The sequence below is a fragment of the Salvelinus alpinus genome, chromosome 12 (genome assembly GCF_045679555.1).
Source record: "Salvelinus alpinus chromosome 12, SLU_Salpinus.1, whole genome shotgun sequence".
Lineage (NCBI taxonomy): Eukaryota > Metazoa > Chordata > Actinopteri > Salmoniformes > Salmonidae > Salvelinus > Salvelinus alpinus.
This window is the reverse complement of record NC_092097.1, coordinates 16,621,920-16,645,990: the sequence shown is the minus strand read 5'-3', so window position 1 is coordinate 16,645,990 and position 24,071 is coordinate 16,621,920. Positions and strand designations below refer to the sequence as shown.

Genomic DNA, 24,071 nt, shown 5'->3' with positions numbered 1-24,071 from the left:
CAAATTAAGACCAATAATAGAATGCTATGTTTACACTGGTATGCCGAGAATATTGGGCTGTAGAGAGAAACTTTTCTACCTGTCTCAGCTAAGGTGGGGCGGGAAATACTCAGTAGGGTCTATACTAACCAAACATGTTTTGTTTTGGAGGGGGACTATGTAATGCATATTCAGCAGCACTTTGTTCTCCACTCCCCCCATAGCCCCAATGCAATAAACTGTAATAGATTGTACATGGGATATATATTGACTTGTAGAGAGAACTGTTCTACATGTCTCAATTAAAGTGGGGTGGAAAATACGTATTAGAGTCTTTGCTAACCACATATGGTTCGTTTTGGAGGAGGACTGTGTCGCAAGGCCTGCGGAAGGCTTTTTACTCTGCCTCTTCCATATCTCCCAATACAATGCACTGTAATAGACTGAACATGGGATACATATTATCTTGTAGAGAGAACTTTGCTACCTGTCTGAAATATGACTTGGTACAACTATTCATTTTTGTACCCCCGGCTATACATTGCTTCCTTGCACTGACTGCAATTTGGAGAGCATAAACATTGAATGTGGAGGTGATCATTGGCAAAAAAAATGTGCAGGTAGCATTTCATTGACAAAGATTCTATAATTTCACACATATTGCTGTTTTGAACCAATGGTTTGTGTAGTCTGTCCTGTTTTCACTGCCTTTCTTTACATATGGAAAAGTGATGATTCCTAGAAAGAATTGCACAATAGGGATTTGATTCCTTTACTTTTGCTGCAAATAAGCCCCTCCAGCTATATGCTTGAAGATTCCTGACTCCTCTTTGTGAATGGACCTTTTCCCATTCATAAAGGGTCAGTGTAAACACTAAATTCATCAATAGCTGCTTAAGCTGACAAAAACACACGGGAGTATGTCCTTGCTTATTTGGATCATTGGCTGTTTATCTACTTCATCCTCAGAATCATTTGACTCAAGTGTTTCCTTGCTTATCAGTGGTTCTACATCTGTGTTTTGGAGTCATCTTCACAATAATTTAGTGTGTACATGTTCCTTATCGGTTAAACTACTAACTGGCAAGTGCTGCTGGATGTGTACTACACAGTCCCACTCAAAAACGAACCATATTTGGTTAGTAGAGAACCTACTGAGTATGATCCACCCCACTTTAGCCGAGACAGGTAAAAACATTCTCTCTGCAAGCCAATATGTATCCCATGTACAGTGTATTGCATTGCAGTGAACGGAGTGTGTGGAGTAAGGGGTCACTAGCACTTTGTATTAAAAGCATTACTCAGCACAAGAGACCAATTTAAGTTTTGCAGACTCTATTGAGTAATTCCAATAACATATATTTGTATTTGACCTACACAATAGCTTTCAACATTTCAGTATTTGTGTAAACTTTCAATATAAATTGTACGAAAAATACAATATTAAAAATAAAATGTCAAATTATCCATTTATTTTTTAAAGTTGTTAGCATGCTGTGAAAAACAATTGTACTGCACTAATGTTAAAAATATTCACAAAGTTTAGCATGTCTTTGCAGGGGACTCTTACTATGAAAAAATACAAATAAATCCTCGATCGTGCTGCCAGCATAATATCCGGTTGCTATGAGAACGGTCATGGGTAAATGCTTACCAATCTCAGGGCGTGTGTGAGCCCATTTAAACTCTCACTCAAGACAACACTTGACCGTAGGTGGCTTCGGCATAGGCTACACACATAGGGTCCTGCATAGAGTGTAGAGGTGTAGCAATAACATGACAATGTCTTGTGCGAGGAAACATGAGCTGGTATCGTTGTTGACATGAGGGCATGCCTGACTTGTCCCTAGGTGAGATCTGTGCGACAAGGACCAACCGCGCACGGAACACTTCGTCATTGATTAATGATCATTGTTAATTCTCTGAATGCGAATACAATCATTTCCCCCATCATTATTAATGACAAGATGTCAAACAAAACATTCGGATGACTCGAACTGCGCCTCGATAGGATTTCAAATAACAGGGATTTGGGCAGGTATGCGCAATTTTGATGTTCTCATTGGAATGCGCTCATTTTTGGTATAAACAAAAACATGTGATGCTGAAGCGCATCTGCACTACCGGCGAGAATAATTCGACTATTTGACCGTGGAGTTTTGTTGTCATTGGATTGGTGATAACTCATCCTGCGGGATTCTGAGCCTGTGCAGTTTTGTTGTCATTGGATTGGTGATAACTCATCCAGCGGGATTCTGAGCCTGTGCAGTTTTGTTGTCATTGGATTGGTGATAACTCATCCAGCGGGATTCTGAGCCTGTGAAACCACTTACAGGTCCTCTTCGATTTGAGATGCTGGCGATTAACTGCGCTTTACTTTTAGCGCTCATGCAAAGCGGGACAGGTGAGTGGCCATCATCTTGATATTAATTTGATATAACGGGATGCAGCAATAGGCTATCAGCCAACTAGCCATTTTATAGGCTATATCTGGAATTCAAGATCACCATTCATAGGCTATTTTGACTCTTATGAATAATATCATAATAGGCCTATGGTATTTCCCCATTTTAGATTCGATTTTTCCCATAATATAGGCCTAATGCTTATGTTGGCTACACCTATATTCGGCGCTATTATGGTGACGACGGAGTGGATAGGGTATCATAATACATTCCATTGTGGGATGAATTGGGCACACAGTGCTGTGTCACCAGCTGAAGGTTCCGTAATCTGCCTTGTTCTCTTTACAGTTATGAATGGCACATTTTATCGATAACTGGAAGCCTATCACCCTGGCCCGATCCTTGCTGATATGCTGCCATAGGCGAAGCGCCCAAAAATACCAGAACAGTTTTCCCTCACGCAGAAAAACAGCTGTCTGTCTAGAACTCACGTGCACTGGAAACTGAGGCCCCGGAATAGGCTACAATGTTGCAAGTTTGCTATAGCTACAGCTTCCGGCCTGACCCAGTTGATTGATTTGGTACAAGGTTGCAATTCACTAGATAGTTAAAGTCAAGACAAATATAAAGGAAGGCAGAGGGGCGAAGTAGAGGGATAAATACGATTGCAAGAACCTGCATTTTCATCAGGATATTTTCTGTTTTTATTTGTCGGCTTTATATATTTTTACTTAGTTGACAATGGCTTACTTATAGGTTATAGGCTTACTGAATTGGCCTAAGCTATCTCTGAGTTCCATGCGCTCATTTCTTTAGCCACCAATGGCCCACAGTGTATCAGTCCATATGGCAGAGAGCACTGCATCAGTGCGTCTATATGTCCGAGGCTGGTGCTCTTGCATTCGTTTAATGTCAACTTGATAGATTTATCATTTTAATTCAGATTTGTATTAATAACCACGTGACAATGATTTTGAGAAACTAAACTTTATTATTGAAATGCGCATATGAACATTCTAACTGGCACGCAGATCGGTATAAATGGTAGGATCAATTGTAAGCTTCCCCAAACATGAAAATCAGTATGTTAGCTACCCAGGTTTTCCGGCATGGCATTATCTTGTAAAATGCTGTTCATATTTTATTCTTAGCAATCAACAGCTCATAAAATGACGAATAGGCCTAAACTTGAAATAGCTAATTCTCATGACAATTTAACCCACTGCGCAAACTCTATGATAGTAGTCTTGAGTAGCATAATTACATTCAATTGGCTATTGTCCATTTTACTTTGACCTGTCATGTTTTTAGAATATGGTGTGTCTGTTAACATGTTAATTCATATTCACATCGAAGCGTATTTTTATTTAATGTTGCGCCATTTAGGCTATTTGATCGAAAACACGCATTATGTAAAAAGTGTCTGTTTCATGACATTGTCATAAATCTGGTCGCCCTGTAGTCTACAGAAAAGCCCAAAGAGACTATATACTCTTTCTATTGTATAGGCTATATGATTTATGTTCGATGACGTTGACAAAGCATTGGTGGAGCGCCACAGTGCTGCGTCTCTCCAGCAGCACCATGGAGAGGCACGCTGAGCAAAGACGAGCTATATATTGTGCGCACCAGAGTTTGGCAAAGTGGGCCGATTATCATGGGGCGGCATCTGCGCTCACCTTAATAGCCCATATGCCACTGGTTGAGAGAAGTTTTCATTGTTTTGGGGCAAAATTATGTGAGGGGTTATGTGTTGTTGTGGGTGTTGTTCAGAAAATGCCGCACTCATCAATCTGCTGTCACCTGATTTACTCTGATATTATTGGGTTACCGTGGATGACGCAACCTGAGATGCACCTCTTGCACATTGCCTCCTTTCCTGCTGGACACTGCGTGCATTGACACAGATCTCTTATTTAAAATTTCTTCTGCATTAACTCTCTCCATCCACCCCATCTTCAGCCTCCAGGTGTGTAGACCATGCCTGCAGTCCTCCCGTGGGCAACCTAGCCAGTGGCAGGACCCTCACATCCCTCTCAGGCTGCTGTGGGAATGGGTCCCAACACTCCCCATGCCCCACTCCCCTCCACCCCTGTCCAGTTGACCTTCACCCGCCTGCCAACATGGTGGATGATCCCTTCCAGCACCCAGCCACCTGGTGGGCCTCGGGCATGGGCACTGACCAGGAGGAGGAGGTCCGTCTGGACCTGGAGACTCGTTTCTGTCTGACCCACGTGGTGCTGCTGTTCCACTCACCCAGGCCCGCTGCCATGGCCATGGAGCGCTCGCAGGACTTTGGTCGGACGTGGGAGACGCTCAAGCTGTTTGCACAGAACTGCAGTCTTGCGTTTGGTCTTCCTGATGACACCGGTCAGCCTGGCTCGCTGTGTACGTCCCGGTACTCCAGTGCCAAGCCGTGCAGCAGGGGAGAGGTAAGGCGACAGAATGTCTAATTTCCTTTGTGGTGTAAGACACAATTTTAGAAGCACAGTAGACAAACAGTATACAGTAGACCCTTATCTTTCTCAAAAGGTAATATTCCGGATTCTGGGCCCTGGTGGATTAGTTGACCCCTACAGTCCAGAGGGCCTTTCCCAGCTGACCCTCACCAACCTCCGCCTCAGACTTCTCAAGGCCCAGACCTGCCCATTATCTGTCGCACCTTCCACCTCTTCTTCCTCCATTGGACTCTCCTACCCTCCTACGGACCTGAATCTCCCCATCCTCCCTTCCCCCCAGCCCAGCTCAGAGCCCCCTGCCTCAGCTCCCTTTGCCATTTACACTCTCCTGGCTCGAGGGACCTGTCTCTGTCATGGCCATTCAGAACACTGTTTACACAGTGGTGAACAGGACAAACTGAAGGACATGGTGAGTGTGGCCTGCTCAGCCTGTGTGTGTGTGTGTGTGTGTGTGTGTGTGTGTGTGTGTGTGTGTGTGTGTGTGTGTGTGTGTGTGTGTGTGTGTGTGTGTGTGTGTGTTAAAAATGCTTCATTATCTAAGCTTGTCCTTTGTGTTAAATAGCCCTGTTTTGTTGCAGGTGCCTGGCAGGTGTGTGTGCACTCACCACACAGCAGGAGAACACTGTGAGAGGTGTGCCCCTCTATACAATGACCGTCCCTGGAGGGCAGCCAACGGCAGCAGTGGGGAGCCACACCCGTGCCACAGTGAGTGCCCTACTAAGATGGGTCAATGGCCAGGCAGTGTTGAATTGCCAACTCAAATCAAGCTCATGTTGAGAGATCATAGAAATACTTCAACACTGTTTATATGTCAGTTATTACGTTTCATTCAAACATGAATAAAATCTCCTGGAAAAGTTTTGCTTGCAGGGAGGTCAAGACTCCAAGCCAAACCGGGAGTGTTGGCAAACCTACCGTTGGGTGTCATCTCATAATCTATTCTTCCAGTTGACTAACCCCTCCGTCCTCTCTCCCATCCCATCGTTGTCTCCCTGTGCTCCAGAGTGTGAGTGTTACGGCCACGCGACGAGCTGTCACTTCTCCCAGAGGGCGTGGCTGTCCTCAGGCGCCACCAGTGGGGGCGTCTGTGACGAATGCCGACACAACACAGCAGGGCGCAGGTGCCAGCGCTGTCGCCACGGTTACCACCGCCACCCGGCCATGCCCCTTGGCTCCTCCCACATCTGCACACGTAAGTCGGGACAACCTATGGACAAGTGAAAGTAATATAGAATAACGTGTGAATGCTACATTTCATCTGTTGTACATTAATTGTTGTCCCACATGTCGGTGAATTCCAGTTATACATCATGTATAACAGTACTTGAAATTGCAGGCATGGGTGTATATTAAAACATCTGTCTCCCTCTAATGGTGTGGATTTGTCACAGTAGTATGTGTGGGTAGAGCGAGACGAGGGAGAAATATGTGTGTGTGTGTGTGGTCTTAAGTCTTTTTCTCTCTTTCACAGGTTGTTGGTGTGACCCACTGGGCTCATTACCAGCCAGCTCTGGGGAGGAGGGCCCATGGTGCCACCCGAGGAGTGGACAGTGCCACTGCAGACCTGGTGTGGGAGGAACAGGCTGTAGCCACTGTCTCCCTGGGTACTGGGGCTTTGGGGAAGAGGGGTGCAAACCCTGTGCTTGTCCCCAAAACTGTGACCCCCACACTGGGCTTTGCCTTGACAGGTAAGACATTTTTTTCTCTACTAAATCCAACATTTCTTATGTGGCTTTCTTTCCTATTACCAGTTTCATCTGACCTCCGTATTCTCGTTGTCACATCAGCAGCTATGCAAATAACCAGGTTTTCAATGTCCCAATGGGGGGCAAGATTCCTGACATGGACCATGCCTTGACCAGTGAGGGTGAGGCAGTGTGGTCAAAGGAACTGGCAGTCTCTGCCATGCACTACACAGGTGAATGATGATGCACACTAGCATTAGAGTTATGCACCTCACTACTTAAAGCTTGCTGTCATGGGTTTGAGTAAACATATTCATGTACTGCTGACACTGTCTGTCTATGGCTCCTTCCAGGGAAATGCAGCTGTAAGGAGAGAAAGTTGAGGAGTGTCTCGGATCTCTGTAAGACCAAACATGCCTATGGTAAAATATTTTCCAAGGCTCTCACATACTGTACATCTTACAGTATTTTCATTTTTCGCCTCACTCTGTAATTGCCTCTTGACCATTGGTCTAGTCAAGTGATATAAGCAGTGCATATAGTACATGGCGTTTAAATTCCGGTGAGGATTTTTGCTGCATTAGGCATACATTCCACAATTCTTTGATTTAGCTGGGTGTAACTGTTTTCAGTGATGAATGTCTCCATGTGTGTCTGTGGCAGTGATCAAAGCCAGTGTGTTGTCTGCTCATGACAAGGGGAGCCACGCAGAGGTACAGGTCAAAGTTCGCAAGGTCCTGCGGTCAGGACAGGTGCCTCTCTCCCATGGCACACACAGTCTCTACCCCATATCCTGGACTATCCGGGGGTGCACCTGCCCCATCCTTAATCCAGGTAGCCCAACATATACATCACCAAACAGAACAGAGTAGTGTGCTACTATATTCAGTATGTTCTAAATATTGTCCTTATTTTTCCACAAGGTTGGGAGCTACTCTGTTCACTCTGATATAAGTTCTAATTAACAGGATTGAGGCTGAACCCTCTCCCTCTTCTTCCAGGGGTGGAGTACATGCTGGCGGGTCCAGAGGAGGCAGGGACGGGACGGCTGCTGGTCACCATGCAGAGTGTGGTGGTTCCCTGGACCACCCAACTGGGGGCCCACATATCAGAGGGCCTAAGGCAGGGCTGCCCCTGAACACCCTCTCCAAACCCATAACAGAGCACCCTGAATGGAAATGGACCAGGGGAAATCACTGGTTCACTAGATCATTCAGGAAAGGGACAAACTCAGTGGATAAGGCTTGACCAAGTGTCTTGACCAATAATTGCTGTGGAAAATCGTGCCCATATAAGACTACAACCCTGCCATATGATGCAAAGAGGATGGACTGGATACTGGAATCTTTAGAGCCATTCTTATGAAGATGATTTAACTTGAGCCATCCCACATACAGACAGACAAACATCCCCCTGGAATCTACTAGACACAACAAACCCTAGTATACCAGCTTTTCAGACTGGGTATATCCAAAGCCATGCCTTTAAATGCCTACCAGGTTCTCAGTACATTACAGGGCTGCTTTTGACTGCTTTTAGTGTACTGTATTTTTTTCAGTGTCCAGTTCCAATCATTTATTTTTCATGTGAAGGGTGCTAATGAAAAATGCAACAAATACACATACTTATTTAAATATTGAGGCACATAAGGCATCCACAGGAGAGTGCATTGCTTCCAGTCTGCAGCCTTCTTGGTGAGGGTTCCCCAGGTCAAAACACACTCCATCTTATTTTCTATTGTTCTTCTCCATGTCTCTTTTGGGCGTCCTGTCTTTCTCTTCAGCGTAGTGCAATCGCAGGGTGCACGTCTGAAGGTAGTCTACACACATCCCAGCCATCGCCATCTTTTCTGCAACAAATAGTGCCTACAGAGTACATAAAAAGATAAACCTGGGAAATGTAAGTGTTAGGAACATGTAGCTAATATCTTAATCTGAAAAGATACAAGGTTCAATGTATGTGGTGCAGTTTTACCGAAGAATGAACAAGATCCCAGAGGAAGAATCACTTTCAAAGCATCATGGTCCAGTCGTATGTATGAAGCTCTAGTTTCCTTTGTGTTTGAACAGTATTTAAACATGTGGTTAGAAATGTTTGAAAGAGGTAATAAGACATTGTTCAGTAATAACTTTAATCAGGACAGGTAAAAGAGAGTACCAGTGCATTAAGGCTTGAAATTATATGTTTCAAAAGCAGGTGAAGGAAGCACCTTCACTGTGCTATGACTAGAGGCCACTCTATGTACTCAGTCTTTCTTCATAAGAACATGAGTTGTTGATAATAGCGGCCAGCACCAAACATATTTGGCCTTCCAGGACCTGTGGCACCTAACCAGAAGAGTCATATCTCAAAGGCTCAAATCCTGAGATTTAAACACACTGTATCTCACATTTTCACATGAATCCTGTATTGATGTCACTGCATTACAAACACGCCAGGGCTGTCCCTGACTAAAACAGAATCTTGGTCAAAATGTTAAAAGTTTCAAGTTCCTTGCAGACAATGTGATTTATAGGATATTTATTTGTATCAAAATACGTTCTAACTGCAGGCTGCAATGTTTTTATTTGTCGGCTTGTGTATGTTATTTTTAGTCTACATAGTTGGCAATGGCAATATAAGTTACTTTTAGAATTTTGATTAACCATATGATAATGATTTTGAGATACGAAGACTTTATTATAAATGAAACGAAACTGTTCCACGACAATGAGACTTCTGAAAATAATAACTGGCATGCAGATCGGTAGAAATGCTAAGATAAACTGACACTCCAAATTGAAAAGGTTGCTGACCCGTGGTGTAGCCTATTACCGGCAACTTCAGGAGGGACGGTCATCAGCAAGGGGAGGAGGGTTGGGAACAGGTTTTTTAAGACAATCACAAATACTATCAGGTCCTCAAATGGGCACATTTATAGGTCTACATTTGTGCGCAAGCCAGGTAGCCTAGGCCTACTTCTATGCATAATCAGGCGCGCATCATTAATGAACATTGACAGGAGCGCTACAAACAAAAGACAATCCAAACATTGATAACTCCGTAAATTGAATAAAATAAACCAAAATACGTTCCTCACAAGTGTAGCTTATGTTGTGCGGTCCGCAAATAACGTATCCACTCCGACAATGAGAACTGTAAAATACCTCAATATATTGAATGCATTAACAGAAATGACCTTAACCAAACAAATATTGTAGATTAGAACGGTAAATGTACTATTGGTGAGCCATCCCCGTGGCCTTCGCAATGGATTAGTCCACTAAGGCCAGCGTGAATCAGACGGGTTTCTCGTGTGCCATAAAAAAAAAAATGTATATTTGCGACTGGTCGACCAACAGCCTATCGACCAGTTGACTAAATGGGGTCAGCCCTAAAACACACATCTCAAGTTAGGATTTAGCCCCAATGTTCCAAAGCTCCCCCTCTGAGTATTATTGTCACTGTCAATGACCAATACATTTCCAACAGCTTCCTCTTTCATGAGACTATTATGCAACCCATAACCAAATCCCAGTTGGCACGCAGTGTTTAATTCTCTCCTTCGAGGAAATTATTGCATAGATAATTGACTTCCACTTTATTCAGGTATTTGGGTTAAGAAGGGTGGTCATTGGATGGAAAAATCTATTAAGTAATAGTGAGGTAAAAATCAAAACACAGGTTGGTGGAAAAACATCATGCCAAACAGCAACATTCAGGACTTTTGACAAAACTTAAAATTGAAAAACAGACATGTTACATGATCTTTGGGGAGCAATTTAGTACACAAGAGTAATCAAGCTTTAATCCTATCTCTGTCTCTTACCATGATCTGTCAAACACAAACATGTAGGGTTGGGAGGTATCCAGATCTTCATATCATACCATCCTTCTCTCATACCGGGATATATGGTATTACAGGTTTCGTACACAAGGAGGCGCAAAAACAAAGCAAAAAATTAAAAAACATGGGCGTCTAACAAAATTAGCACACGTAATAGCGAATTTCAATGGGGGGTTGCTGACAAAATCTGCTAACGGGCGCCAACGAAAATAAAGGAATTGAAAAGACAGGCAATCCAGCTCATAAAGTTATACATATATAGGTAGGAGCTACCAAATGTTATTTTTTTTTGTTGACATTTACAAGTGAATGTGAGGCACGGTGCAAGTTAACAAAGTTTTGATGCATGCTTGTCTGAAGGAAGAACAGTACTGTCTCTGAAGCAGCATGTGTAGTCTGCACATTGTGTCTGTGTGGAATCTGGAGTCGCTAGCGCAACTGGCCTGCCTGCTCTGAGAAGAGGGGAGAACACGGCAGAAAGCTAACACAATATGATGCCCCATCACTTTATTAATTCAGCCACTTACTTAGATTAACTAGCAAGCTAAACTTAGTGGTCACTTTAATTTTTAAAATATTTTTTTACCTTTATTTAACTAGGCACGTCAGTTTAAGAACAAATTCTTATTTACGGCCTACCCCGGCCAAACCCGGACGACGTTGGGCCAATTGTGCGCTGCCCTATGGGACACCCAATCACGGCCGGATGTGATGCAGCCTGGATTCGAACCAAGGACTGCAGTAATGCCTCTTGCACTGAGATGCCGTGCTTAAACCGCTGCACCACTCGGGAGCCAATTTAATGCAGAATTTAAATTTAAAAAATAAATATCTTGCAGCGTTTTGTAAACGCAGACGTAAAATGCTACTTAATGTAATTTCTGCTCGGCATCAGACTCATTTTGTGCTTCAATTGCACTTCTCCACTCGGATGATAATTCACGAATGGGCATTATATCAGCAGACAGTGCTCTGACTGATGTGTAGCTACTTCTCTCGGTGTAGCCAGCCTACTTTTCTTCGGTAAAAGATTAACTACAATATTAACTTTAAGCAAAACATTAGGAAATGTAGCTGGCTACATTCTTTCTATGATAAACAGGCACATGATGGCTATGCATAATTTTTGCAAAAAATACCTTGCTTTTTCATTGCAAGCTAATTTACTTGTGTGACTGCCAGCCAAATAGCGTTGCACTACTTTTATCATCTGATTACAATGAAGCTTTTATTCTGCCTAATGTGTTGCACTAATGTATTTTTTCTGAAGGAAAACTATAGTTGCACTTCCCTGATCACTCTATTGAAGCAAAAAAACACGACTTTCAATATAAAACGCGAGCCGTCAATACACAGCTGGACTCACCTGCTCCCGGTTTCTCCAGTTGTGCTATTTACAAACAAACAACCACGTGATTGGCTCAACTGTTCTGGGGAACTATGGTAAGCTTCATAATGTGAAATAATGTGACCGGTGAAATGAAGAACGTAATCTGATTTATCTCCAAATGTATTGCACAAGTTGACTGTGGGTATTTACTTACAAGGTAGCAACAAATATTAAAATGTATTGAAAATCGTCAAATAAATTGTTTAAATGTTCAATGCTATTAACAGTATTGAAAAAAACATCACGACTATTTCCAAATACCCTGGTATATGGTATACCGCCCAAGCCTAACATTATGTCAAGTGATCACAAACTAGTCTGACCAGTAACATTGATAGTAGGTTACACACCTCCAGTGTAGAATTAACATAGAATGGCACAAATTATCTGATTTGAAGCTTGATAATAATCAGCTAAATTGTTTTGGATGAGAATCCTTTAACTAAAGTCCCCTTCAGCGAACAAGTCCTCCTCTACAAACTCACCACTGTAGGAACCTCAGGAGCTCAACAACCACTGGATAAAAAAGCATAATAAAAATATGTGTATTTCTTTTGTATTGTCGTCCTCCTCTCACAGCATATTCCCTGTAGGAGACTTAACTCCTCTGCAGTTCTAGGCCCCCTTTAAAAGTCATTCTCCCTCGTGATGAATGTTGAACCAAGAGAACAGGTCTGAGGCATCAGTTGACAGAGCTGATCTCCCCACAGAGTGGTCTGTGCACGGCAGTGGTTTCAGGGAGAGACCGGGGGATGGTGGAGGGTGGGTGATTTTAGCTGGCAGCCTGGCTGTCTGTGGGTGGTGTATTGTCGAATGACGGGGCAGACTCAGGTGTTGGGGAGGACAGGGTAGAGTCACTAGACGCCACTGGTGCTGGGGACGAGTCCTCTGCGGGCTCAGGTGCAGTAGAATCAACGGGGGCAGAGTCCTCAGCAGGCGCAGGGGCTGTAGCATCAGCCCCTCCCGCGGCGACTCCCTCGTTCTCGTCCTCCTGTGGGTAGAGCTCGGGGTATTTCTGCATACACTCCTGCATAGCGCGGAAGTTGTCGATACACTCTGAACCTTTCACCTCCTCATTGCTGTAGTGGAAGCAGGAGAAGGCCTCCTTGAACTGTGTGCCACAGGGCCCGCTAGCCATCCCTCCCAGGCATGGACAGTTCCAGTTGATCTCCCCACTAGGCAGAATCAGGCCTAGAGGAATAGGGATATAAGAGGAAAGGGCAGGGGGATACCTAGTCAGTTGCACAACTGAATGCATTCAACCAAAATGTGTCTTCCGCATTTAACCCAACCCCTCTGAATCAGAGAGGTGCAGGGGGCTGCCTTAATCGACGTCATCGGCGCCCGGAAAGCAATTGCTGTTGAGGGTTAACTGCCTTACTCAATGGCAGAACGGCAGGTTTTTTCACCTTGCTGGCATGTACAGTGAATTTGAAAAGTATTCAGACCCCTTGACTTTTTCCACATTTTGCTAAGTTACAGTTTTATTCTAAAATTGATTAAATAGATTTTTCCCCCTCATCAATCTACACACAATACCCCATAATGATTAAACAAAAACTGGTTTTTAGACATTTTTGCAAACTTATACAATTTTAAATAAATAAATATCACATTTACATAAGCATTCAGACCCTTTACTCAGTACTTTGTTGAAGCACCCTTTGGCAGCAATTACAGCCTCGAGTCTTCTTGGGTATGACGCTACAACTTGGCACAGCTGTATTTGGGGAGTTTCTCCCATTGTTCTCTGCAGATCCTCTCAAGCGCTGTCAGATTGGATGGGGAGCATCGCTACACAGCTATTTTCAGGTCTCTACAGAGATGTTTGATCGGGTTCAAGTTGGGGCTCTGGCTGGGCCACTCAAGGATATTCAGCATTTCTCTACGGCTGGCCATGCTTTCCTCCTGGCTACCCCAACCCCGGCCAACAGCTCCGCACCCACCGCAGCTACTTGCCCAAGCCTCCCCAGCTTTTCCTTCACCCAAATCCAGATAGCAGATGTTCTGAAAGAGCTGCAAAACCTGGACCCGTACAAATCAGCTGGGCTAGACAATCTGGACCCTCTCTTTCTAAAATTATCTGCAGCCATTGTTTCAACCCCTATTACCAGTCTGTTCAACCTCTCTTTCGTATCGTCCGAGATCCCTAAAGATTGGAAAGCTGCCGCGGTCATCCCCCTCTTCAAAGGGGGTGAAACTCTAGACCCAAACTGTTATAGACCTATATCCATCCTGCCCTACCTTTCTAAAGTCTTCGAAAGCCAAGTTAACAGATCACTGACTATTTCGAATCCCACCGTACCTTCTCCGCTGTGCAATCCGGTTTCCGAGCTGGTCACGGGTGCACCTCAGCCACGCTCAAGATACTCAACGATATCATTACCGCCATCAATAAAAGATTGTACTGTGCAGCCGTCATCATCGACCTGGCCAAGGCTTTCCACTCTGTCAATCACCGTATTCTTATCGGCAGACTCAACAGCCTTGGTTTCTCAAATGACTGCCTCGTCTGGTTCACCAACTACTTCTCAGACAGAGTTCAGTGTCAAATCGGAGGGGCTGTTGTCCGGACCTCTTGTAGTCTCTATGGGGTACCACAGGGTTAAATTTTCGGGCCGACTCTTTTCTCTGTATATATCAACGATGTCTCTCTTGCTGCGGGTGATTCCCTGATCTACCTCTAAGCAAAAGACACCATTCTGTATACATCTGGCTCTTCTTCGGACACTGTGTTGACATACAACACTCCTTCCGTGGCCTCCAACTGCTCTTAATCGCTAGTAAAACCAAATGCATGCTTTTCAACCGTTCGCTGCCCGCACCGGCCTGCCCGACTGGCATCACTACTCTGGACGGTTCTGACCTAGAATATGTTGACAACTACAAATATCTAGGTGTCTAGCTAGACTGTAAACTCTCCTTCCAGACTCATATTAAACATCTCCATTCCAAAATTAAATCCAAAATCGGCTTCCTATTTTGCAACAAAGTCTCCTTCACTCACGCCGCCAAACATACCCTAGTAAAACTGACTATCCTACCAATCCTCGACGATGTCATTTACAAAATCCAACACCTCCAACACTCTACTCAGCAAACTGGATGCAGTCTATCACAGTGCCATCCGTTTTGTCACCAAAGCCCCATATACCACCCACCATTGCGACCTGTATGCTCTAATCGGCTGGCCCTCGCTACATATTCGTCGCCAGACCAACTGGCTCCAGGTCATCTATAAGTCTTTGCTAGGTAAAGCTCTGCCTTATCTCAGCTCACTGGTCACGATAACAACACCCACCCGTAGCACGCGCTCCAGCAGGTATATCTCACTGGTCATCCCCAAAGCCAACACCCCCTTTGGCCGCTTTTCCTTCCAGTTCTCTGCTGCCAATGACTGGAACGAATTGAAAAAATTCACGGAAGCTGGAGACTTATATTTCCCTCACTAACTTTAAACATCAGCTATCCGAGCAGCTAACCGATCGCTGCAGCTGTACATAGCCCATCTGTATATAGCCCATCCAATCTACCTACCTCATCCCCATATTGTTTTTATTTACTTTCTGCTCTTTTGCACACCAGTATTTCTACTTGCACATCATCATCTGCACATCTATCACTCCAGTGTTAATTTGCTAAATTGTAATTACTTGCTACTATGGCCTATTTATTGCCTTACCTCCTCACGCCATTTGCACACACTGCATATAGACTTTTTTTTCTCTATTGTGTTATTGACTGTACGCTTGTTTATTCCATGTGTAACTCTGTGTTGTTGTTTTTCGCACTGGTTTGCTTTATCTTGGCCAGGTCGCAGTTGTAAATGAGAACTTGTTCTCAACTAGCCTACCTGGTTAAATAAAGGTTAAATAAAAAAATAAAATTCAGACTTGTCCCAAAGATACTTCTGCGTTGTCTTGGCTGTATGCTTAGGGTCGTTGTCCTGTTGGAAGGTGAACCTTCGCCCCAGTCTGAGGTCTTGAGTGCTTTGGAGTAGGTTTTCATCAAGGATCTCTCTGTACTTTGCTCCGTTCATCTGTCTCTCAATCCTGAGACTCACAGTCCCTGCCGCTGAAAAACATCCCCACAGCATTATTGTCACGATCGTGTGGAAGAGATTCGGACCAAAACGCAGCATGAGGAAAATAAGCCATCTTCTTTTAATTAAATGAACGAAGATGAACATGAAACGAAAACACTATACAAACAAACAAAACAACAAATGATCGTGAAGCTAAATAACGCAAGTGCACAGACAAGCAACAAACGTTAAACAAGACAACTATCCACAAAAGCCTACTGCCTATGGCTACCTTAAATATGGCTCCCAATCAGAGACAAATTAATGACAGCTGTCTCTGATTGAGACCCAATCCAGGCAGCCATAGACATAACTAGACAACCTCACAATTATCTATCCCATACACAATACAACACCCATAGACTAAACAAAACACACACAACATACAATGCCCACCCCAACTCACGCCCTGACCAACTAAACATAATCAAAATAACATAAAAATAGGTCAGGAACGTGACATAACCCCCCCCTCAAGGTGTGTACTCCGAACGCACCACCAAAAGTCTAGGGGAGGGTCTGGGTGGGCATCTGTCCACGGTGGTGGCTCAGGCTGAGGGCGAGGTCCCCACCCCACCATAATCAATCCCCGCTTCTTTATCCCCCTCACAATGCCCACCCTCCAAATAACATTTACATTTACATTTAAGTCATTTAGCAGACGCTCTTATCCAGAGCGACTTACAAATTGGTGCATTCACCTTATGATATCCAGTGGAACAACCACTTTACAATAGTGCATCTAACTCTTTTAAGGGGGGGGGGTTAGAAGGATTACTTTATCCTATCCTAGGTATTCCTTAAAGAGGTGGGGTTTCAGGTGTCTCCGGAAGGTGGTGATTGACTCCGCTGACCTGGCGTCGTGAGGGAGTTTGTTCCACCATTGGGGTGCCAGAGCAGCGAACAGTTTTGACTGGGCTGAGCGGGAACTGTACTTCCTCAGAGGTAGGGAGGCGAGCAGGCCAGAGGTGGATGAACGCAGTGCCCTTGTTTGGGTGTAGGGCCTGATCAGAGCCTGAAGGTACGGAGGTGCCGTTCCCCTCACAGCTCCGTAGGCAAGCACCATGGTCTTGTAGCGGATGCGAGCTTCAACTGGAAGCCAGTGGAGAGAGCGGAGGAGCGGGGTGACGTGAGAGAACTTGGGAAAGTTGAACACCAGACGGGCTGCGGCGTTCTGGATGAGTTAATAACCCCACCTAAATTAAGGGGCATCATCAGGATAAGGAGCAGCACCGGAATGAGGGGCAACACCGGAATGAGGGGCAACACCAGAATGAGGGGCAACACCAGAATGAGGGGCAACACCAGAATGACTGGCGGATCCTGGCTGGCTGGCTCTGGACGCTCTTGGCTGGTTGACGGCTCTGGACAGTCATGGCTGGCTGACGGCTCTGGACGGTCATGGCTGGCTGACGGCTCTGGACGGCCATGGCTCGCTGACGGCTCTGGACGGTCATGGCTCGCTGACGGCTCTGGACGGTCATGGCTCGCTGACGGCTCTGGACGGTCATGGCTCGCTGACGGCTCTGGACGGTCATGGCTCGCTGACGGCTCTGGACGGTCATGGCTCGCTGACGGCTCTGGACGGTCATGGCTCGCTGACGGCTCTGGACGGTCATGGCTCGCTGACGGCTCTGGACGGTCATGGCTCGCTGACGGCTCTGGACGGTCATGGCTGGCGGAAGGCTCTGGCTGATCCGGTCTGGCGGAAGGCTCTGGCTGATCCGGTCTGGCGGAAGGCTCTGGCTGATCCGGTCTGGCGGAAGGCTCTGGCTGATCCGGTCTGGCGGAAGGCTCTGGCTGATCCGGTCTGGCGGAAGGCTCTGGCTGATCCGGTCTGGCGGAAGGCTCTGGCTGATCCGGTCTGGCGGAAGGCTCTGGCTGATCCGGTCTGGCGGAAGGCTCTGGCTGATCCGGTCTGGCGGAAGGCTCTAGCGGCTCCTGTCTGGCGGACGGCTCTAGCGGCTCCTGTCTGGCGGACGGCTCTGTAGGCTCATGGCAGACGGGCGGCTTTGCAGGCTCATGGCAGACGGGCGGCTTTGCAGGCTCATGGCAGACGGACAGTTCAGACGGCGTATGGCAGACGGGCAGTTCAGGCGCCGCTGGGCAGACAGGCAGTTCAGGCGCCGCTGGGCAGACGGGCAGTTCAGGCGCCGCTGGGCAGACGGGCAGTTCAGGCGCCGCTGGGCAGACGGGCAGTTCAGGCGCCGCTGGGCAGACGGGCAGTTCAGGCGCCGCTGGGCAGACGGGCAGTTCAGGCGCCGCTGGGCAGACGGGCAGTTCAGGCGCCGCTGGGCAGACGGCAGACTCTGGCCGGCTGAGACGCACTATAGGCCTGGTGCGTGGTACCGGAACTGGAGGTACCGGGCTAAGGACACGCACCTCAGGGCGAGTGCGGGGAGAAGGAACAGTGCGTCCAGGGCTCTGGAGACGCACAGGAGGCTTGGTGCGTGGTGCCGGAACTGGAGGCACTGGGCTGGAGACACGCACCATAGGGAGAGTGCGTGGAAGAGGAACAGGGCTCTGGAGATGCACTGGAAGCCTGGTGCGTGGTGTAGGCACTGGTGGTACTGGACTGGGGTGGGAAGGTGGCGCCGGATATACCGGACCGTGAAGGAGGACACGTGCTCTTGAGCACCGAGCCTCCCCAACCTTACCAGGTTGAATGGTCCCCGTAGCCCTGCCAGTGCGGCGAGGTGGAATAGCCCGCACTGGGCTATGCAGGCGAACCGGGGACACCACCTGTAAGGCTGGTGCCATGTACACCGGCCCGAGGAGACGTACTGGAGGCCAGATACGTTGGGCCGGCTTCATGGCATCCGGCTCGATGCCCAACCTAGCCCTCCCAGTGCGGCAAGGTGGAATAGCCCGCACTGGGCTAAGCACGCGTACTGGGGACACCGTGCGCTTTACCGCATAACACGGTGTCTGACCAGTACGACGCCCTCTCACTCCACGGCAAGCCCGGGGAGTTGGCTCAGGTATCCAACCCGGCTTCGCCACACTCCCCTTTAGCCCCCCCCCAAGAAATTTTTGGGTGAGCCTCTCGGGCTTCCAGCCTCTCCTACGTGCTGCCTCCTCATACCAGCGCTCCTGGGCTGTGGCTGCCTTCTTCTCCTCCCGCAAGCGGCGATTCACACCAACCTTAGCCCAGGGTCCTTCTCCATTGAAAATTTGCTCCCAACTCCATTCCTCTTCTCTCCATTGTTTTAGTTCATTTTCTCCTTCCTCAATCCGCTTGGTCCTGTTGTGGTGGGTAGTTCTGTCACGATCGTGTGGAAGAGATTCGGACCAAAACGCAGCATGAGGAAAATAAGCCATCTTCTTTTAATTAAATGAACGAAGATGAACATGAAACGAAAACACTATACAAACAAACAAAACAACAAATGATCGTGAAGCTAAATAACGCAAGTGCACAGACAAGCAACAAACGTTAAACAAGACAACTATCCACAAAAGCCTACTGCCTATGGCTACCTTAAATATGGCTCCCAATCAGAGACAAATTAATGACAGCTGTCTCTGATTGAGACCCAATCCAGGCAGCCATAGACATAACTAGACAACCTCACAATTATCTATCCCATACACAATACAACACCCATAGACTAAACAAAACACACACAACATACAATGCCCACCCCAACTCACGCCCTGACCAACTAAACATAATCAAAATAACATAAAAATAGGTCAGGAACGTGACAATTATGCTGCCACCACAACGCCTCTCCCCTATTTGACCTAGATAGTTTGTCTGCATTGATATGTAGGCTACGTGTGCCTTTTTAAAAATTTATGTAGTTCTGTCCTTGAGCTGTTGTTGTCGAATGATGTTCTGTATTATGCCATTCTGTATTATGTTTTATGTTTTGTGTGGACCCCAGGAAGAGTAGCTGCTGCTTTTGCAACAGCTAATGGGGATCCTAATAAAATACCAAAATACCACCAGGCTTCACTTTAGGGATGGTTTTGGCCAGCTGATGAGCGGTGCCTGGTTTCCTCCAGATGTGACGCTTGGCATTCAGGCCAAAGAGTTCAATCTTGGTTCCATCAGACCAGAGTATCTTATTTCTCATGGTCTGAGAGTGGCCACTCTACCATAAAGGCCTGATTGGTGGAGTGATGCAGAGATGGTTGTCCTTCTGGAAGGTTCTCCCATCTCGACAGACGAACTCTGGAGCTCTGTCAGAGTGACCATCGGGTTCTTGGTCACCTCCCTGACCAAGGCCCTTCTCCCCCGATTGCTCAGTTTGGCCAGGCGGCCAGCTCTAGGAAGAGTCTAGGTGGTTCTAAACTTCATCATTTAAGAATGATGGAGGCCACGGTGTTCTTGGGGACCTTCAACGCTGTAGACATTTTTTGGTACCCTTCCCCAGATCTGTGCCTAGATACAATCCTGTCTTGGAACTCTAAGGACAATTAGAGAGTCTGACTTCAACCTCATGGCTTGGCTTTAGCTCTGACATGCACTGTCAACTGTGGGGACGTGTGCCTTTCCAAATCATGTGCAATCAACTGAATTTACCACAGGTGGACTCCAATCAAGTTGTAGAAACATCTCAAGGATGATCAATGGAAACAGGATACCCCTGAGCTCAATTTCAGGGTGTGAATACTTATGTAAATAAGGTATTTCTGTTTTAAATGTGTAATATCTCTCTCTCTATACACACACACACAGTGCCTTCGGAAAGTATTCAGACCCCTTGACTTTTTCCACATTTCCATATTAGATTAAGGCTGTAACGTAACAAAATGTGGGAAAAGTGAAGGGGGTCTGAATACTTTCCGAATGCACTGAATTGATATGGTTGTAACTTCAGAATTCACCTTTTTAGTATCTTTGTAATGACTACACTACTGTTGAGTGTTTTATAATCCTTCTACATCCCTGACATGAATTCACAGCACACTTACCCTGGTCTTCGTAGGGGTCATTGGGGTCATCTGTAATGAGCTCAGCGTTGCTAGGTGCTTCATGGTCTTCCTTGGTAACGAAGATGATGCAATCTTTACCTGGCAAGGCGAAAACACAGGTGAGAGGATGGTATGAAAAGATGCCATCTCTAAGGAAACAACGGGCACTGAGCTATGACCATGACATACTAATTGCATTTCCCCTTCCTTGTCTCCAGGCTGGCTTTATTAAAGCAAAGTGGGAGACCAATTATACAAATTCATGGTTATTATGGTCTGACTGACCCAATAAACACACAAATGCATTTATCTATTGGATCAAGGCAAGTGGTTGGCTATTAATATGTTGGCCATAATAGCTGCTAAGTTAACAATTCGACAACAGCTGTTTTTCACCAGAGTTCTGTAAACAGAATGCTGAATCAATGCCCACTAACTATGTTTAACCAGCAGGGTCCAGATATAAACAAACTGAACTGTCACCTGACATGACATGCGCTTCGATTGCCAGAAGATACCGACCCTACTGTTATGCTTGTTTACACTGAGCTGCACTGAGGTCGGAACGCAAATCATGGTTACATTAGGACACCGTAGGGCCGGCGCAAGACGTGGGTCGGAAAACGTACCTCAATGCAGGGATGGGATATGCCACTGTACTCAAAGTTGACCTTTATCCACACTGCTCTATCGAGAAGATTTAAATACTGCTATTTTCTCTGAAAACCCTTTTCATCCTCATGCTAGCTAGCAGTAGCTACAGCTGCCATTATGGAATGGCATGTTGCGTTAAACAACAAAGGAGATGATTGGCTGACAAAGCCATTCCAAAATGGCTGCGGTGGCTACAGCTAGCGAGCATGAGAAGGGCAGTTTTTAGAAAAAAACGAGCAGTATTTCAATCTTCTTGACGGAGCAGTGTGGATTTGGATAAAGGTACAAATTGGAGTACAGTGACATATCCCATCCCTGCATTGAGGTACGTTTAACTATCTAGCATGCTCTGCACATCTGTCTGTAGGTGTAACTCGGGAAGTGTAGTTTCGTTGAATGGAGGTACCCATAGCGGTATGGATATGTGAAACTGCTATAAAGGCCTTTTCACACTGCATTGTTCTTAGCCCCGGGCTATCATAGCCACAGGCATTTGTTAACCCTAGGCTAAGCTTTAGCCCTGGGCTAAGTAATCACACTGATATTCCACAGCCCAGAGCTAACGGACCAACATGTGACCAATGTTATAAGCAATACGGCATTTATTAACACATTATTTCATCTTGCGTCTAGCCTAGCATTTGATTTCCAACAGTGATGGTTTGTATAAACTTCGCCATCTGAAACAATGTTTCACTTTTGAAATTCAATCTCACCCCTGTACAGAGACTGGTGTGCATGAACGAGGCATCAACTTTTCTGATCTAGGCTGAATCATTCAACAATATTATCATCATGGATATAGCCATTTAAAAGTAAATGGAAAATCTATGAAAACAGACAAATGAAGCATTTGCTGCCTTTCCATTTGTAGTGTTTGTAGCTTTAGTTTGATAAGTGAGAAGACATTAGCCAGCCAGCCATAATAACCATGTTTGTTAGGCATAGCAACCAATGTTTTTGCATGGATTTGGTTTTTGTCCTCAGATAGGGTTAAATTGTATGAATTTGTCAATTCTTGTCAAAATAACAGTGCAGCTTTTTTGATTGGACTGGGCATTCTAGTAGTTGTTCCTGACACTGATTCACACTGGAAAATCCCAAAAAGTCATCTGGAGCAGGGACAGCTAGTCCTGGGCTAAGGTTGGTGCCCACTTTAGAATGTGCAAGTGTGAAAACCCGCTTAGCCCCAGGCTAACATCGTCCTTAGCCCAGGGCTAAGGAGGCTCTTGGCCCTAGCCTAAGGTGCAGTGTGAACACATGCTGACCAGACCGTCCGCGTGCATGTTGATTTTCTCCACCCACACCAGACGCGATCAGGACACACAAGTTGAAATATTAATATAGTTGGTTCAGAGTTCGTTTTGATTTGGGGACAGGTTGAAAAGCATTCAACATTAATGTCAATTCAGCTAGCTAGCTGTTGCAACTAATTTGTCCTGGGATATTAACATTGTCCTCTACTCCGACAATTAATCCACATATAAAAGGGTGAAAGTTAGTTTCTAGTAATCTCTCCTCCTTCAGGCTTCTTCTGACTTTATATGATGGTCGCAACCAACTGTAAGGTGCATTACCACTACCACCCACGTGGGTATATGCTCCTAAAAATCAATGAGGAGATGGGAGAGGCGGGACTTTCAGCGCATCACAAATAGAACTAAGTTCTATAAATGCCTGGCTACGCAGAATATCATGAGCAGTGTGGGCGCAATGATTGAATAACATGTATGTGTACATTTATTTTGCGCACGCAACGCGAGCAGTGTGGTCAGCATGTAAGTGTATCTTTAATTTGAAGGATTGGTTCTTGCTGATGAAAGGTAAAGGGCCATATGTTTCGAAAGCCATATTGCAAGCAATGATTGACATTTATAAATGTTAAAACAGTGTCGGGGATGTAGTTCACACACAGGGTAGTCGTGGGCAAAGCGAATGGCTGATTGCCACCTAGTCAGAACTAAATGGAACCATGATTGCGTTCTGACCTTAGTGTAAACAAGCGTAACAGTAGGGTCGGTATCTTCTGGTAAGCGCTTTGACAGCTCTGCCTGAAGTCATCTACTAGCCTTGCAATTTAGTTATCTGGCTAGCGTGGACGTTAATGTGTTCGTCTCGCCTTCCTTTACAAATCAGATTAATCCTGAGAATCTGATTGCCCCATTTATAGACCTCTTCAAACCATATAACTGACTGTAACCAAGCTACATTAAATTACTGCACCAATAAAGCTGGAACAAGCACCGCTGACCTGCTTCGCAAGCTACCTAGATACCTAACGTTACCATGCTAGCCCCTTCAATGACATAAATTGGACAAGCGAAATGAATGAAAATCTAAGGTGCGCTATTACCCTCTTGCTCACAGTACGACATGACAGACGGTGGTGATATCCGTTGGTCCTCTACTTATATCAGAAGCAACGACGGTTTTTGTACAACAATTAGCTGCAGTGCACATAGCCATGTAATAACCGCCCGGCTTCCGTTTCCTTTGACCCCTCTTCGCTTCGATTTCTGGACGCAGTCTCATGACGTCATCTGGGCAGCCACTGGTGATTTGTGCAACAGATCGAGGTAGATCTAGGATCAGATTACACAACCCCATAATGAGGATAAAAACAATGAGACTGGACCAGTGGTGCAGGAAACTCCTACCCACAGTAC

At 45.8% G+C, this 24,071-nt stretch overlaps 3 protein-coding genes across 4 annotated transcripts in view; 2 read left to right on the top strand and 1 right to left on the bottom strand.

Moving 5' to 3' along the window:
* Positions 1-24,071, top strand: part of LOC139536571 (uncharacterized) — a 154,527-nt gene that overhangs the window by 91,933 nt on the left and 38,523 nt on the right. The window lies entirely within an intron of this gene.
* On the top strand, positions 1,634-8,057 carry LOC139535615 (netrin-4-like). 2 transcript variants are annotated; one of them, XM_071335206.1, is made up of 10 exons: positions 1,634-2,383; positions 4,347-4,816; positions 4,917-5,252; positions 5,422-5,548; positions 5,847-6,035; positions 6,315-6,531; positions 6,634-6,761; positions 6,882-6,950; positions 7,192-7,362; positions 7,530-8,057. In XM_071335206.1, the coding sequence occupies exons 1-10, from the start codon at positions 2,332-2,334 to the stop codon at positions 7,664-7,666; spliced, it is 1,896 nt and encodes a 631-aa protein (XP_071191307.1). In that variant the 5' UTR covers positions 1,634-2,331; the 3' UTR covers positions 7,667-8,057. The 2 variants fall into 2 exon arrangements, with proteins under 2 accessions (XP_071191307.1, XP_071191306.1); XM_071335205.1 differs by having other exon boundaries at positions 6,631-6,761.
* On the bottom strand, positions 11,847-24,059 carry LOC139535617 (mitochondrial intermembrane space import and assembly protein 40-like). Its single transcript, XM_071335208.1, has 3 exons — positions 23,759-24,059; positions 20,752-20,850; positions 11,847-12,935 (listed from the first exon to the last, which is right to left on the bottom strand). Exons 1-3 carry the CDS (start codon positions 23,778-23,780, stop codon positions 12,517-12,519), a joined length of 540 nt encoding a protein of 179 aa, XP_071191309.1. The 5' UTR covers positions 23,781-24,059; the 3' UTR covers positions 11,847-12,516.

Coding starts and splice junctions, on each gene's coding strand:
- LOC139535615 (XM_071335205.1), top strand. CDS start 2,332: ATGCTGGCGATTAACTGCGCTTTACTTTTAGCGCTCATGCAAAGCGGG. Junction 5,549..5,846: donor GGAGCCACACCCGTGCCACA/GTGAGTGCCCTA, acceptor CCTGTGCTCCAG/AGTGTGAGTGTTACGGCCAC. Junction 6,762..6,881: donor CTCTGCCATGCACTACACAG/GTGAATGATGAT, acceptor GGCTCCTTCCAG/GGAAATGCAGCTGTAAGGAG.
- LOC139535617 (XM_071335208.1), bottom strand. CDS start 23,780: ATGTCGTACTGTGAGCAAGAGG. Junction 20,851..23,758: donor GTCGTACTGTGAGCAAGAGG/GTAATAGCGCAC, acceptor TCGCCTTGCCAG/GTAAAGATTGCATCATCTTC. Junction 12,936..20,751: donor TGACCCCTACGAAGACCAGG/GTAAGTGTGCTG, acceptor CTATTCCTCTAG/GCCTGATTCTGCCTAGTGGG.